Source organism: Danio rerio, chromosome 20 (assembly GCF_049306965.1).
Source record: "Danio rerio strain Tuebingen ecotype United States chromosome 20, GRCz12tu, whole genome shotgun sequence".
NCBI classification, from domain to species: Eukaryota; Metazoa; Chordata; class Actinopteri; order Cypriniformes; family Danionidae; genus Danio; species Danio rerio.
Window position 1 is genome coordinate 7,204,681 of NC_133195.1, and position 15,320 is coordinate 7,220,000.

At 37.3% G+C, this 15,320-nt stretch overlaps 3 protein-coding genes across 4 annotated transcripts in view; 1 reads left to right on the forward strand and 2 right to left on the reverse strand.

The window, feature by feature from the left end:
- Nucleotides 1-15,320, forward strand: part of dsg2.2 (desmoglein 2, tandem duplicate 2) — a 713,230-nt gene that overhangs the window by 383,063 nt on the left and 314,847 nt on the right. The window lies entirely within an intron of this gene.
- Nucleotides 1-15,320, reverse strand: part of usp24 (ubiquitin specific peptidase 24) — a 746,345-nt gene that overhangs the window by 210,524 nt on the left and 520,501 nt on the right. The gene's annotated exons all lie outside the window — the stretch shown is intronic.
- The window catches only part of sirt5 (sirtuin 5), a 17,006-nt gene continuing 5,606 nt past the window's right edge, over nt 3,921-15,320 (reverse strand). The window contains exons 5-10 of one of the 2 annotated variants that reach the window (NM_001002605.1): nt 12,988-13,141; nt 8,596-8,683; nt 8,456-8,509; nt 6,539-6,662; nt 4,778-4,893; nt 3,921-4,576 (exon numbers count right to left, since the gene is read on the reverse strand). In NM_001002605.1, the coding sequence (NP_001002605.1) occupies nt 4,504-4,576; nt 4,778-4,893; nt 6,539-6,662; nt 8,456-8,509; nt 8,596-8,683; nt 12,988-13,141 (609 nt within the window). In that variant the 3' untranslated portion in view covers nt 3,921-4,503. Of the gene's footprint in view, nt 4,577-4,777; nt 4,894-5,135; nt 5,634-5,949; nt 6,663-8,455; nt 8,510-8,595; nt 8,684-12,987; nt 13,142-15,320 lie in introns of those variants that run through there. The other variant, XR_012395458.1, reaches the window with a different exon arrangement.

A 15,320-nucleotide genomic window follows, 5' to 3' on the forward strand; every position in this document is an offset into this window, starting at 1 on the left:
CGTACTGCTCGGTCGTTAGAAAAGTACGTTCTATACAGTATGAATGTGAAAGTATGAATGGAATTCGGACGTACTACATCCGCCATTTTGTCATGGTCACGCGACCTACTTGCGTAATTTGCATCGCTTCACTCCCATTCATGAATTCGCTCGCGGGGCATCATGGGATAGCGCAGCGTGCATGAGATGCGCACTTCAGAATTTCGCTGGAAGTAGTAAGTCATCCGGGTACTTCTCGCATACTGATTTTCGAATTCTATGTATTCGGACATACTACTCGGCTCGCATACTGATTTTGGCGTACTATATAGTATGGAAGTATGCGGTTTCGGACGCAGCATATATTTTGAAACCTGGGTGTATTCAGATCATTCTATGCGAGATTGCAAACTCAGTTTTCACACTGCCATCTAGTGGTATGGAAGTGTGAAAAATGGCAATTTTCGCATATTCTGTCTGAACAGCAGTGGTGGAAAGAGTAATGAAAACTCATACTCAAGTAAAAGTAACATTAGGTGCCTAAAATTGTAGTGTGAGTAGAGTAAAAGTCTGATGTGAATATTACTCAAAGTATTAGTAAAAATTAGCTCTTTTAAAAGCACTAAAGAGTAGTGAGATGTGAGTATCACGCTGTAAAAGCTGACACGTTTACATGCAATTTGTGGATATGTGTGTAAACGTAACATTCTGTAGTGAATTTAGTTATTGCTCAGCAGGCACACAACATCATAAGACGTTAATATTAGGTTAGATTTAGGTAATGATGTCGAGTGACCAAATTCAAGATCTAGCCCATGTCTAAAGACAAAGTTATATTACATGTTCAATAACATCGTCAAATAGTGTTGATATTTTAAATTCAACGTCGAGCCAACATTTTAAACCACTGTTACACTGACGTCCAATACTGATATTTATTCATCAGGTATGTCAACCAAAATCCAACATCTGATAGACGTCATGGTGGTAACATCCACACAACGCTAAGCTGTAACATCATCAGACGTTGATATGTAGTTCGTTGTAGGTTGAATGTTGGACATTGACATCGGCCTGATGTCGAGTTCTGACGTTAACCCGATTTTCATTTCAACCTCCATGAAGTTAGGGTACAACATCAATCTGACGTCATGTTGACGTCTTGTGTCTGCTGGGTGTTTAAGGCAATTTCGGTCATCATACATCAAACATCCGTCATCTTGTCATAAGTGACATGCCTTTAAACAGTCTCTGGGTCAATGCATGTAAATGTTTTGGACATCTTCTTGGACAATGTTAATCTTCCAAATAATTTGCTGCAATTCAAAAAATCACCCATGTCTTCAGTTAGTTTTTGATGTGATTATAATGCAGGTTCCTGCATCTCGTTTATATGCAGAACAGCAGCTACGCTAATTATTATGTGTATTCTCTATTTCCACTTAGGGATACTCGGACTATGCAGCGCCACTGATTCGACCCAAGACCAGCGACAAGATGATCCCAAGCTTTCCATATCCTGGACCAGGCCGTATCCTGAGCAGCTGCTGTGGTGGTCAAGGAGGAGTGGAGAGCATGTGACTGATTCCTGTGACGCTCCAGGGACAGACGAGTCTTCGCTGAGGTCCAGCATTCTCCAGCCTCTGGTGCCCAGACTGCAACTCTGCACAAGACGTTTGGCCAGAGGAGAAATGGTTGTGCCCAATTGAGCCTGGTTTCTCTCTAGGTTTTTTAATTCTTCACTTTCGCCAATTGGTAATTTTTTTTCCTCGCCGCTGTCGCCACTGGCTTGCATGGTTTAGGATCTGTAGAGCTGCGCATCGATGGATTTGCTCTTTAGTGTTTGGACTCTCAGTAGTGATTATTAAACCACACTGAACTGAGCTAAACTGAACTGAACTTAAACACTGAAAACTGAACTGACACCGTTTCAATTTACTATGATCTTCTATGTGAATCTGCTTTGACACAATCTACATTGTGAAAGCGCTATAGAAATAAAGGTGAATTAAATTCAATTAAAAGTACTGATACTGCACTATAAATGTACTCAAGGGAAAAAAGTACACACAGTTTTAAAACTACTTAGTAAATTACAATTCCAAAGAAAAACCACTCAATTGCAGAAATTTGAGTATTTGTAATTAGTTATTTTACACCACTGCTGAACAGTTTATGCAAAAATCACAAGACTGGTCTCACTACATTTAAAACAAAATCAAACTGATATTCAACATTAAAGTATTGGCCATTTTGGCTGTCAGCCATTTATGTCCTTATGCACATTAGCATTTTTGACTACATTATAAACTTGCTGAGAACCTTGAGTAAGGTGCCAACCTGTGGTCAAAAATATATCATGAGATTTCCAAAAACATGCTCATAATAATGCTTATGCTTATCAGACTAGTATTGAATATGAATAGTTATTCAGTATTAAACAGAACTGTCTTACGTCTTTTAAATGTAAAAAGATTTAACTAGTAGAAACACAATTTTCATCTGGAAAAAAAACTATTTGAAGGCAAATCACCAATTTGGTTTGAACACATCTTTTTTTAATGACTTAATATAAAATAAGAACTTTTACTAGGAAACAGCCTTTTAAGACTATATATACAAGACTTCCAACCCAGGCTCATTCTGAAAACGTAGTCAAGCAGACGTTTCTGGCAACCGCGAAATACGTCCTGGAAGGTACTAATTTGTGCAGTTTTTGTTTTAGCGAACCCGGGAGAGGCCGCTGTGTGCGCTTTTTCGTATCTCGAACGTCTCTCGCGAGTGCCGTTTGCGCCCGCGCTGTTCTCTTGTCAACCCACCAGAGGCCGCTGTCTGACTGACCGCGCGACCGGCCAATCGGCTGACCCACCCTCCTCCTTCCCTGAACCCAACCAATTTTACTGATTGACCCGCCTGCCTGCTCACTTCCCTAAACCCGAGCAACAATTTAGAAAAGCCGTCTAGAAAAAGAAAAGCCCTCGTCAGTTTTTTTTTTTTTTACGTTTTCGGATTTCACCAAATTCTCACCCTGTCATGAACTCGTTCGCTTTATTTTTTGGATTCTGTTTTTGTCTTACCTGACTTCTGGAACCGCTCTTCCCCTGACTCGAACCCGGACACCTTTGTCAACTCCTCCTCTCTGCATCTGAAGTCCGCTGACGCACACGATGAGCTGACTGGACAAACTGATTGCGGCGGGAAAGCCCTTCACACAGAAGTAAGCGGTCAGCCGGCAAGCGCGAAAGGGAAAAGGCATCACACCGCCCCGTAGCGTTCGCTTAAAAAAACGAAATGCAGCCATACGTACCTCCCGGGACGTATTTCGCAGTATCCAGAAACGTCCACGGGACTTCGTTTTCAGAATGATGTTGGGTTTAAGACTTCTCATTGCCTGGTAATTAGTTTATTTATCATGCTAAAACATCAAGATAAATGTGTCAAACTTTTGTTTAAAGGGCACTTACGATGAAATTTAACTTTTGTAAGCTGTTTGGACAGAACTGTGTGTAGGTATACTGTGTCCACTGTAATATTGGAGTGATATAAAGACAAGTCTCTTTTTAAAAACTTACTGGCATTAAAATAAGATCCAAATCCCAGTGATTTTAAGGCCCACCACATCGTGACATAAGAGTGGGGTTTTCACCCCCAACTGAATTGATTGACAGGTGCCAAGTTTTTATAATATCGTGTATACACAAAACATTATTTGCAAAGAAACTGGGATTCAAATATGTTACAACTCTCTGTGATCAGCTGCCCCTCAATAATTAATTGTATAAGTTTTTAAAACAGCATGTTTGTAATACACACAGTAAAATCGCTATGTAATTCTTAACCACATAGTGTTAGTAAATGTGCATAAGTGTGTGTACCGCAAACGGCATTTGTGTGAGACTCATCATTTCAGAAAGGCTTGAATAGACTCCACCACAAATACGTTAAATTACTCTGTATTTTTAATTTGTGGCTTTATTTCAGCTTCATCCGTGTTTGTCTCTATCACTGACTGCTGTTTATCTGCTGTGACACAGGAGAAGCAGACAAGCACGTGTGAGCGGTGGATAGGGAGAACCAGCTCATTTGGATTTGAAGCCACAGGCTACTAAAACACCTATACTGTCATCAGACACCAAAATGGGCATATTCTACATTATATAATAATCTGACGGGTATTTTGGGCTGCAACTAAACAGACACATTCTGAAGACACCAAAGTCGTATCTTACATCTTGTAAAAGGAGTAAAATAGGTGCACTTTAACTAAAACTGACACCTGATTAACATATTAAATAGGTTGTCATGACTTTTTGATCGTACCATTTATATAGTTAAGAAACACAGCCAAACACAAAACATAGGCCATGCAAGCACTCACAAGTCATTTAACAAACCTAAACTCCAGCCAATCATTTAGCAGTAAATCTTCACACAAACCAATCCCACAAAGGCATGAGCCAATCCTGAACCATCTTAGCTAAAGTGCTCAATGCGGCGAACAGATGGGTCATGCCTTCTTTCCCCTTAAACAGCCTCGCTCTCATGGCGTTCCAGCGCGGGGGGCAACGTCGAGCCACAAGGACCCTCAAAGTGATATCTGTTGGTGAGAAATAAACCACACGCAGGCGTTCAATTTCTTGCTTCAAATCTATGCTTCAGTGTTTTCTCAAATGTGCCAGCGAAAGAGTCACTTTGAGTCCATGTTTGAACGATTGAACATCTGTGTGTTAAATGGCCGACAGAGAGGCATCTCTGTGACTCATGTAAAGAGAGTGTTTTGCGTATTTGTTTGTCTTACTTGAAGCGTTGGGTAGCAGGTGTGCACTCCATGTTGAATTCGGCTACAGGCACTCCCCGAGATGCCACCTGAGGGGCGAACATGGCCGCTGGGTAAACTATGGAGGATGTGCCCACCTAGAGATGAGAAAACAACGTAAGAGACATGATTTACGCAAACACTGATCCAAGGTTTCTGCAGGTTTCACCAAGTTAAGACTTTCTAAGACATTTTTAAGACTATTAAGCATCAAATCTTGGACTCATAAAGGGTTAAAGGAATTTTTCAAATGGCCCAGATGGAAAAGATTTTTATTTGCCATATCAATTTTTTTTTATTATAATTTAACATATTTAATAATACAATAATAAATGAATAAAAAACAATTGATTATACTATGAAAAGATTGATAAAAAAACATTGAAGTTCTTCAAACTTGAATCGAAAATTGAAGTTGAATACAAATTAAAGTGCCTGAAGTATCCAACGCTTGTTTGAAAATCTTTGTGTTCCCTTCTTTGAAATTGTTCAGGATAGTTTGTCATTTTCATTCTACCCCACTGACTACAATCGCTTTTTTAAGATTAGCTTAATACATCAATAAATAAAGCTTTACAGGTCAGACGCACTAGTAGCACACTGAAAATATCTGCTGCTAAGGGGTTGTGCTTGATGAAAACCATAAACTACAATTAAGCACATTTTTATCCTTCAACATTTTGAACGAAATTATATATTTATCAATATATTTACATTTACCAGCCACTTTATTAGGTACACTGGTTGGACCCCCTTTTGCTTTCAGAACTGCTTTAATTCTGTGGTATAGATTCAACAAGGTACTGGAAATATTCCTCAGAGATTTTGCTCCATACTTCTTATTGCCTGGTAATTAGTTTATTTATCATGCTAAAACATCAAGATAAATGTGTCAAACTTTTGTTTAAAAGGCACTTTTGATGAAATTTAACTTTTGTAAGCTATTTGGACAGAACTGTGTGTAGGTATACTGTGTCCACTGTAATATTGGAGTGATATAAAGACAAGTCTCTTTTTAAAATGTTACTGGCATTAAAAATAAGATCCATATCCCAGTGATTTTGAGGCCCACCACACCGTGACATAAGAGTGGGGTTTTCACCCCCCAACTGAATTGATTGACAGGTGCCAAGTTTTTATAATATCGTGTATACATCAGGAAAGCATCACGTAGTTGCTGCAGATTTGTTGACTGCACATTCATGATGCGAATCTCCCATTCCACCCCATTAAAGGTGCTCTATTGGATTGAGATCTGGTGACATGGTGTGCTATCCTGCTGGAAGTAGCCATCAGAAGATAAAGTTCATAAAGGGATGAACATGGTCAGCTATAATCACATGGTCTAGATATAAACCCTAGTGATGGTTGTGTGTGAAAATCCCAGTAGATCAGAAATACTCAGACCAGCCCGTCTGGCAAAAACAATCATGCCATGTTCACCTTTCTTCCCCATTCTGATGCTCGGATTGAACTGCAGCAAATCGTCTTAACCATGTCTATATGCCTAAATGCATTAAGTTGCTGCCATGTGATTGGCTGATTAGAAATTTTCATTGCCTCATGGACAGCATACCTAATAAAGTGGCCTGTGAGTGTATATTTATAGTTGTCATGCTTGCTGTGAACAGGCCATGAAGCACTATAGAAAGCTGAACAGGGGTGTAAGCATAACGTTTGTCCCTGACTTGATGCTTTAAAATGCTTTATTTCTTGTCAGTGAGTTCATTCGTAATCCCTCACCACTAAACAGAGATCACACTTTTCCAGCTCGCGCTCCACAGCAGTGAGAATATCTGAGTCCAGCGTTTCTCCAAACCAAACCACATGAGGCCTCAGCAATCCGTTACAGCTCTTCCTTTCGCACCTACAAACAGTACAAAAAAACCATAACATACTTTACATGAAATATCAGACATGTGGACATCTGCTGCCCACTGCTGGAGAAAAGCTGCTACTGTTCTTATGATTTTATTTATCTTGGATTTATAACTTCAAAAAAAAAGAAAAGAAAGAAAAACTAATTAAATAAATGGACAAACAATTAAGATTGAACACTCGATTTTTCCAGCTTTTGTCCAGATATTTTTATTTTCTTTGAAGAATGATTAATTACTTTCAAATAAAGCTATTCAATACACAATAATTCAATTTCTGTAGTGATGTTTATTATTATTAATATTTCCTCCTGATGTACAGCTATAATGTTTTTATAATGTCACCAGGGCAGTCCTAATTTCTCATAGCATGGCAAAATTAAACAGACTTACAGTGTGTTTACAGTAAAGGAAGGCTGAGGACTGCATTCCAGAAGCATCTGATTAGATTTGGTGCTTCACAAAACATAACTCCTGCTTTTATGTTCATCATTGCTGATGTTCTTGAGAGTTGTTAGTCTAAAGTCATCTTTGCACAGTCGATTTAAGGCGGCCCTAATGTGGATCTGTGCCTGCACGGAATTCAGTGACGCTATGCTGCATTAAATGGTTCAAGGCTGATTCTTGCACTCGTGATTCTTTTTCGCAATTAAGATTCAAATTTTTGACACAAGGTTTGGTTTTAGTGACACTTTGCTGTGTACATATAAGAGTTACTGTGACTCTGCAAAACAAAGTAATGTCTTATAGAATGCACATTACTGGATTTTTTTATAATTTATTTTTGTTTGTTTTGATACAGATTGAATTGTTGTGTATTAAATAGCTCTGTTTGAAAATAATTATTCATTCTTTAGTATGAGAGGTTTCATTGCGGTCTTCATCTGCAAAGAAAATAAAAGTATTTGGACAAAAGTTGGAAAAATGTAGTTTATTCTAAGATTTTATTCAATTTTTTTTTTTCATTTTGTTGAACTAAAAATAAAGATAAAAAAATTGAATAAAAATATCTAATAACACTTTTTAATACATGAAATGCATGTAAATTTCTTATTTTAATTACATTTTTAATTCATGTTTAAAATTTGATTTCAGTCTCCTTCAAGTTGTTTAATTTAGTATATTTTTTAGTAATTATTATTTGCAAAATTCACTATGCAATGTGACATACACCCATGTTAATACAATATTTATTTTATTTTTGATATATACAGTTATACAGTTGCCTCACAGCAAGAAGGTTGCTGGTTCGAGCCTCTGCTGTGTCAGTTGGCATTTCTGTGTGGAGTTTGCATGTTCTCCCCATATTTGCGTGGGTTTCCTCCGGGTGCTCCGGTTTTCCCCACAAGTCCAAAGACGTGTATGTGTGTAAATAAGTGTGTATGGATGTTTCCCAGAGATGGGTTGCAGCTGGAAGAGCATCTGCTTTGTAAAACTTATGCTGAATAAATTGGTGGTTCATTCCACTGTGGCGACCCTAGATTAATAAAGGGACTAAGCCGAAAGGAAAATGAATGAATGAATATTGTGCAGCCTTATTTTTCAGCCTCATATAATCCTTCAGATTTTCAATGCTGATTTTATTTGAACTTAGTCTTTATTGATTAATTTTTTAATCAATTTATTGCAGGCAGAGTGAATATAAGTATTATTTTCTTCTATAACAAAAGAAAAAAGAAACATCCTTTTAAATTGAAAAGCAGAATTGCATGCAAAAGAAATAGCAGATTCTAATTTGACTTAAATTTTTTGATCAACGTCTTTAAAAAAAGACCAGGCAAACCTAGGCAGCAGCTCGACTGGAATTCTGGCTTCCTTAGTATTCGGGTCGGGTGCTCTGAAAAGTAAAAAAAAGGAAATAAGAGAGTGCAGTTTCTTAAAAATTTGATGAAATAATGTTGATTTGTTTGCATGAGCTTTTACCCTTTTCCATCCAGAGCAGGACAAATTGGGCTCTTGTGGTTTGCTTTGACTTCTCCACAGCTCATACAGCGGGTTTTAAACAGACTACCTGGAGAGCGAAGGATGAAGTGAATAACCTTGACTAGAAACACTGTTTGCATGGACAGATAATCAATAAGTTTCAGTTCTGTTAAAGGTAGACTCCACCTCTTTTTGAAAATAGGGTCATTTTACAAGTTCCCTAGGGTTAATCAGTAGAGTTTTACCATTTCTGAATGCACTCAGTCAATCTCTAGGTCTGGTGGGAGAACTTTTAGCTTAGCAAAAATCATTGAACCAGATTCGACCGTTAGCATTTTGATAATTTTCCTATTCGCAGCTCGACTCTTCTGTAGTTACAGTACATTTTGTACTAAGACAGACAGAAATGGAAAGTTGCTATTTTCTAGGCTGATATGCTAGGAAATATACTCTCATTCTAGCCATGATCACACTAGAAAATAGCAACTTTTCATTTCTGTCTGCCTCACCACACAATGTAACAATGTACAGAAGAGTAGGGTTGCCACACGTCCCTTAAAATATGGAATAGTCCCGTATTTTGTCCAGTATTTTTATAATTCTTTAAAAGCAGCTTTTCATGCAGATCATCCCACACATTTTATGAAGATGCCTCATTTCCTACTTTTGATTGGGTAATACTTGATGTCATCGTTAGTTTGATTGGTCTTTTTAACTGTCCAGTGAGGAGGGCGGGTCTTTTAAGCAGAGTCTGTCAAGTCTTGACAAAAAGTAATGGCAGGGGCTTCTCCTGGTAACCCTCAGCATCTTAAAGTTTCAGAGTTTTAACGCAAGCGACTGAAAAAATACTGCAGAGAGTGGGACGAAATAAATACCTGCTGCAGAGTGTTAGAAATTATTATTAAGCCAATTGCATGATTTGTCGGAGAGCATTCTTTGTGGCTCATGGTGGTCTGTGGTACAACATGCCTCTGGAGAGCAGCATTCCCGCAATGACAGAGCTTGCAAAAATCAAAGCAGTCAGAGTTCTTCGTACCCCAAGTCTCTCTCGAAGCAGACATGTGACAGTGTAATCATTATCAACAATATTTAGGTTAAATACTTAATAATATTAAAAATGTGACCCAGTCTGTCAAAATCTAGCTGTATTGTTTTTTTGTAATTTACTGTTTTCTAAATGAAATAAGGAACAGTCTGTGAAAATACTACCAATATATGTATTTAATATTAACTGAGTAAAACAGTGTCAACAATCTCAGAATTAGATTTGGCCTGGTTTGCACACACTGGGTCACAAATTGTAATTTGTGAAAATTCTGTGAATATAATGTAAGTGGATCACATTCCAATGAAATATTATGATTTGTTTTTTAAGGTTAAGTCAGGCACATTAGCATTAATTTAATACTTCAAACATTTTATTTAATACATTACCAAACAACATAATGCTAATGCAAAGAAAAGAAACTAGTAAATGGCAACTTTCCAGATTATAAAATTGGAAATAGGCTATTTGAAAACTTTACTACTGTAAAAAAAATCCTGGTTGCCTTATTTTTTTTAAGCTGAATCAAATTAATCATGAGTTCATTGAACTTATATTAAACTGACTTAAAACAGCTTGCATAACTTATAAAATTAAGATAGAACATGATTAACTTATTTCAGTAAGTTAAAATGACCTAAAAACATATGCTGTCCAGTATTGCCAAATTAACGACTTTGTCGCTAGATTTAGCGATTTTTCAGACCCCGCCCCTAGCGACAAATTTTCAAAAAAGCGACTAGCGACAAATCTAGCGACTTTTTTGTGTTACTGGAGATTTTTATAGACTGTCGTTTGTCCATACTATACCGTCCCTACTCTTCTGAACGAGCTGCGAGTGATGCCGCCAGCCCCTCCCCCACCTCAGAGCAGACAGGCGTCCCAGTCCTCATACAGCAGCCTCTCCTACCTGCAGCCCGAGAGCAATCACCTCTTTACGTACTGACGGCAAATTATTTAGCACCGGCACCGTGAAGGTATTTCCCTTGTACAGTCAAACTGATTTACTTCTCCTTTATTTTTTAACAATTTAATTTCACCTTTTATTCTTTTCTTGTTAACAATTACAGATATTTTAAGTAAGAGTTTCAGAACTTGTCGGAGTTTATTACGTCTGAGAGCTGCAAATTCACAACACATCTATACTGATATACTGTACTCAGACAGCAATTAATTTAGTTACATTTACATGTATATACTGTATAAAGTGTAGTGCAAATATAAATACCTCTTTATTAACCATAGGCTCAGGATGTTAAACAAACAGAAACGGTAGAACGTGATGACGTCAGTAACATGCAAATTAACATATGACAAAATCTAGCGACTTTTAGAGACTTTTCGGGCAGAGCTTATCGCCTTTTCGTTGAAAATAGTTGGCAACAGTGATGCTGTCAGGACTAATTGATCATATCATTTTTTACAGAGTAGCTAATGTTTGTATCTAGTTTATGTATGTGCTGTTTCCATGTTTGGATAGTTGTTACTGCAAATAATGACAAATATTTTAGCCAAAATCTTTTATCAATACTAGCCTTTAAAATTAGGTTCATTAGTATTTTCTCCTCACCTCTAGGCTACAGCAGCTGAGTTAATGTCAGCTATATAAGTACTGCAGAGTTGTAAAAGAGAAAGACTGACTGCATCTATTTACACAGATTTCAATAAAAGTTTATTTTAATGTCCAAGGGCCCTATCATACGCGCGGCGCAGTGTGGCGCAAGGCGCAGCGCAGTACTCTTTTGATAGTTTCAGCTTGGCGCAAGAGTCGTTTTGAGGCGTTACACTACGCTGTTTAAATAGCAAATGCATTTGCGCTCATTTGTGCGTCCATAGGCGTTCTGGTCTTAAAAGGGAGGCGTTCTGAGGCGGACCGCTGGCGCGTTGCTATTTTGAGAAACTATAATAGATTTTTCAATAGACCAAAACTAACCCGGTCTAAACTCCGGCGCAGAGTTGCGCATCGCTTACACACTGCTTAATACGCACAAGAGAGCAATAGGCAAATATCTTTACATATGAAAAAAATTAAATATTAAGGATATATATAGGATATAATAAGAATAGATATAGGATATAAATATAAAGGATTAAAATATTACAAAACATATTATTTTCTAGCCTACATAAATATGAAAAATTACTGCTTTTATGTCTTCTTCATCTCGGGAGGCTTTTTCAGTTCATTCATAACAATTTGCTTTAGTATAATGTTATTATTATTAGCAGTGTTATTTATTATATCCATATTTATATTTGTTTTATTAAAAACAAGCTTAGATTTCCCCACCTGTCAGGTTTTAGACCATATGGGGCATGGCAGGTGTATTTGGAAATAACTCATTATTTTGACCACACTTGGTCATTATTATTCATTTATTCGTTTGCTAGAAATTAGAACTGAATTTAGAAATAGTTTTAAAACAAATTTTTGCGCTTAACAAACAAAATTATTTATTTATAGGCTAATTGATGTCTGTGCGTAAAGGTTTCCCTATATAAGAGCGAAAGTGAAAGTGATCCATTATCTCTCATTCTCACGCAGTAGATGCTCTGTTTAACAGTTTTCTGTTAAAAAACTGTTAACTGTTTGCTTGTGAAATGCTCATTTTTTTCCACTTAGACTTACTTGCGTCCTGTAAATAGCGAATGTGCTCTTTGCGCGACGCAGCTGGCTCTTAAAGGTAATGGGAGATGAGACTCTAATTGGTTTATTTTCAAAACACACCTATAACTCATTAAGAAAATAAACTCAACCCTTTTAGACCATGCGCCTTGTCGCAAAGCGCATTTTCCCATCCGTAAATTAGCAAAAATGCGTTCTGACACACCCTGAAAGCATTTGCGACCAGTGTTTTGCGATCTGCGCATGGACCGTCAAAATAGAGCCCCAAGTGTTCATACTTTCCTGAAAACATATTTCAAGTTGCGATTTACCACCACTGGCATGCTATTGGGCCTGTGATCACTGTGGTCTATGCCCCCAAAGGATATGGAACCCGCTGCAGTATGCGTCCCTTATTTTTTTGTATCAAAAGTGGCAACCCTACAGAAAAGTCAATCTTTAAATGGAAAAATGATCAATTATCAATTGAAAAAAACTCTGTTCATTTTTGAGCAAGATGCTAGTGGTCTAATCTGATTCAATGATCTATGCTAAGCTAAGCTAAAGTGCTCCTGCCAGAGCTAAAGATCGGCTGAATTCATTAAAACGGTTAAGCTAAACTGTTTAAATCTAGGGGATTTGTAAAATGACTCTATTTTAAAAATATTTCCAATATTTTTTTATTTCCAATAATGAATATACTAAGATGGTCCAGTCCTGGTTTGAGTTGCTGTAGTCTCACCGTGGATCTCATAGACATGTTTAGACCCAGCCCGATGGTGCAGTTCATCAATGTTTTGGGTGATGATCACCACAGAGCGCCCCTGCTGGCCGAGACGAGCCTCACACTCTGCTATAGCCAGATGTGCTGGATTCGGCATCTTACTGCGCATTACCTGCATGTTCAATTAAATGAAGACATAGTTCAACCTGAAATTAAAACTAACTTCCCAATTACCCACCCTCAAGTTTGTCCAAACTTGAACGATTTTATATTTTCTGCTGAACATAAAGGTAGCTATTATGAAGAGTGATGGTGATGAGCAAAAATGATTTGTTTTTTTAATTAAAATTAACACATACATGCTTGGAACAAGTGTGAGTTATGACAGAATTAAACTTTGTGGGTGAACTATTCCTTTAAGATCTTAGTAGGATGCAACTTATCACTTGTATTTAATAATAATTATTGATAATAATCATTATTATAATATGTTTGACTGATGTTTGTGTGCTCATACAAAGACTTTTAAAGGGATAGTTCAACCAAAAATTAAAATTCTGCTATCATATTTTCACCCTTTAATTGTTCCAAACCAAAATGAGTGTCTATCTTCAGTTCAACACAAAAGAAGATATTTTGAAGAATGCTGGAAACCTGTAACCATCGACTTCCATAGTATTTGTTTGATCTGCAATGAAAGTCAATGGTTACAGGTTAATAAAGTGACTAAGCTAAAAAGAAAATGAATGAAGGTAAATATTAATGCCCCTAGTCATCATTTCCAGGTTGCAGATATCATCCCTGAGCCATAATAATAGCAGTTGTAGCTGAAACAACAAGCATTTAAACGTAATGCAGAAGAATACAGAAATGTGATGGTAAAGAGGTAATTCACCCAACAATATTCTCACTCTTTTTTTTTACTATTCCTCAAGTGGTTTAAAGCCTTTATGAGTTACTTTCTGAAAGAAATATCCATGTAGTCACTCTTCAAATATTCTGTTTTTCTTACTGTGTCTTATCTTTTTGTAAGTTGTCCCTGTACTAGACGCCTTGACATTCTTGAGCACTGGATAAAATTGTTCTGCTTAACTGAGCTGAATATTTGCACGTATTCACAGCCCATGTAACCTTGAGTATGATGTATAAAAGCTAAGAATACCCCAGTCTTCTTCAGAAGAGAGCAATAAACTGTTTGATTTACATCTCAGTTTTTGTTGCCTTCCTGGAACTCCAGCTTACTGAGGAAACACACAGACGATCTGCAATTTATCCCAACACTTTCTTCAGTTGAACGCAAAAGAAGATATTTTGAAGAATGCTGGAAACCTGTAACCATCGACTTTCATAGTGTTTGTTTGATCTACAATAAAAGTCAATGGTTACAGGTTTTCACCTTTCTTCGACAAATTTCCTTTTGCGTTCAACAAAAGAAAGTAACTCATAGGCTTTAAACCACTTGAATTGTATAAAAATAAAAAATAAAAAAAAAAGAGTGAGAATTTTTTGGGTGAACTACCCCTTAACCATCACATTTCTGTATCTTTCTGTATTACATTTAAATGCTTGTTGTTTCAGCTACAACTGCTATTATTATGGCTTAGGGATGATGTCTGCAACCTGGAAATGATGACTAGGGGCATTATTATTTACCTTCATTCATTTTCTTTTCGGCCTAGTCCCTTTATTAACCTGAGGTCACAACAGCGGAATGAACCTCCAACTTATCCAGCATATGTTTTACGCAGCGGATGCATTTCCAGCTGCAACTCATCACTGGGAAACATCCACACACTCACATTCACACACATACACCACAGAGAATTAGCTGACACAATTCCCCTATAGACCATTTTGAGGGATGTAAACAATACCAAAGGTCCTAATGTATTTCCTGTATTACATTTTGAATTTCCATAGCTTTCAATAATCCAGAAAACTCCACACATTGATAAATAATGTTATGGCAGCCATTTTATCATTAAGATATGATAAATTTGCCTCTTGTTAAAGTTCTGAAATAGTTTGGTGACAAGCAGGAAGCGTTCATGGGCTAGTGCAGTCGCCACATTGAAATAATTCATAACACATGTCTTTTGACTGCGGAAGCAGAGCACCCGGAGGAAACCCACGCCAACATGGGGAGAACATGCAAACTCCACACAGAAATGCCAACTGACCAGGCCGAGGCTTGAACCAGCGACCTTCTTGCTGTGAGGTGACCGTGTTACCCAGTGCGCTACCATGGCGCCCCATTATTTACCTTTAAATAATTTTATTATTAATCTGTCATATAATCTCGAAAAAAAACTACATTTACCAATGACTTTAATCAATCAGCAAACTATAAA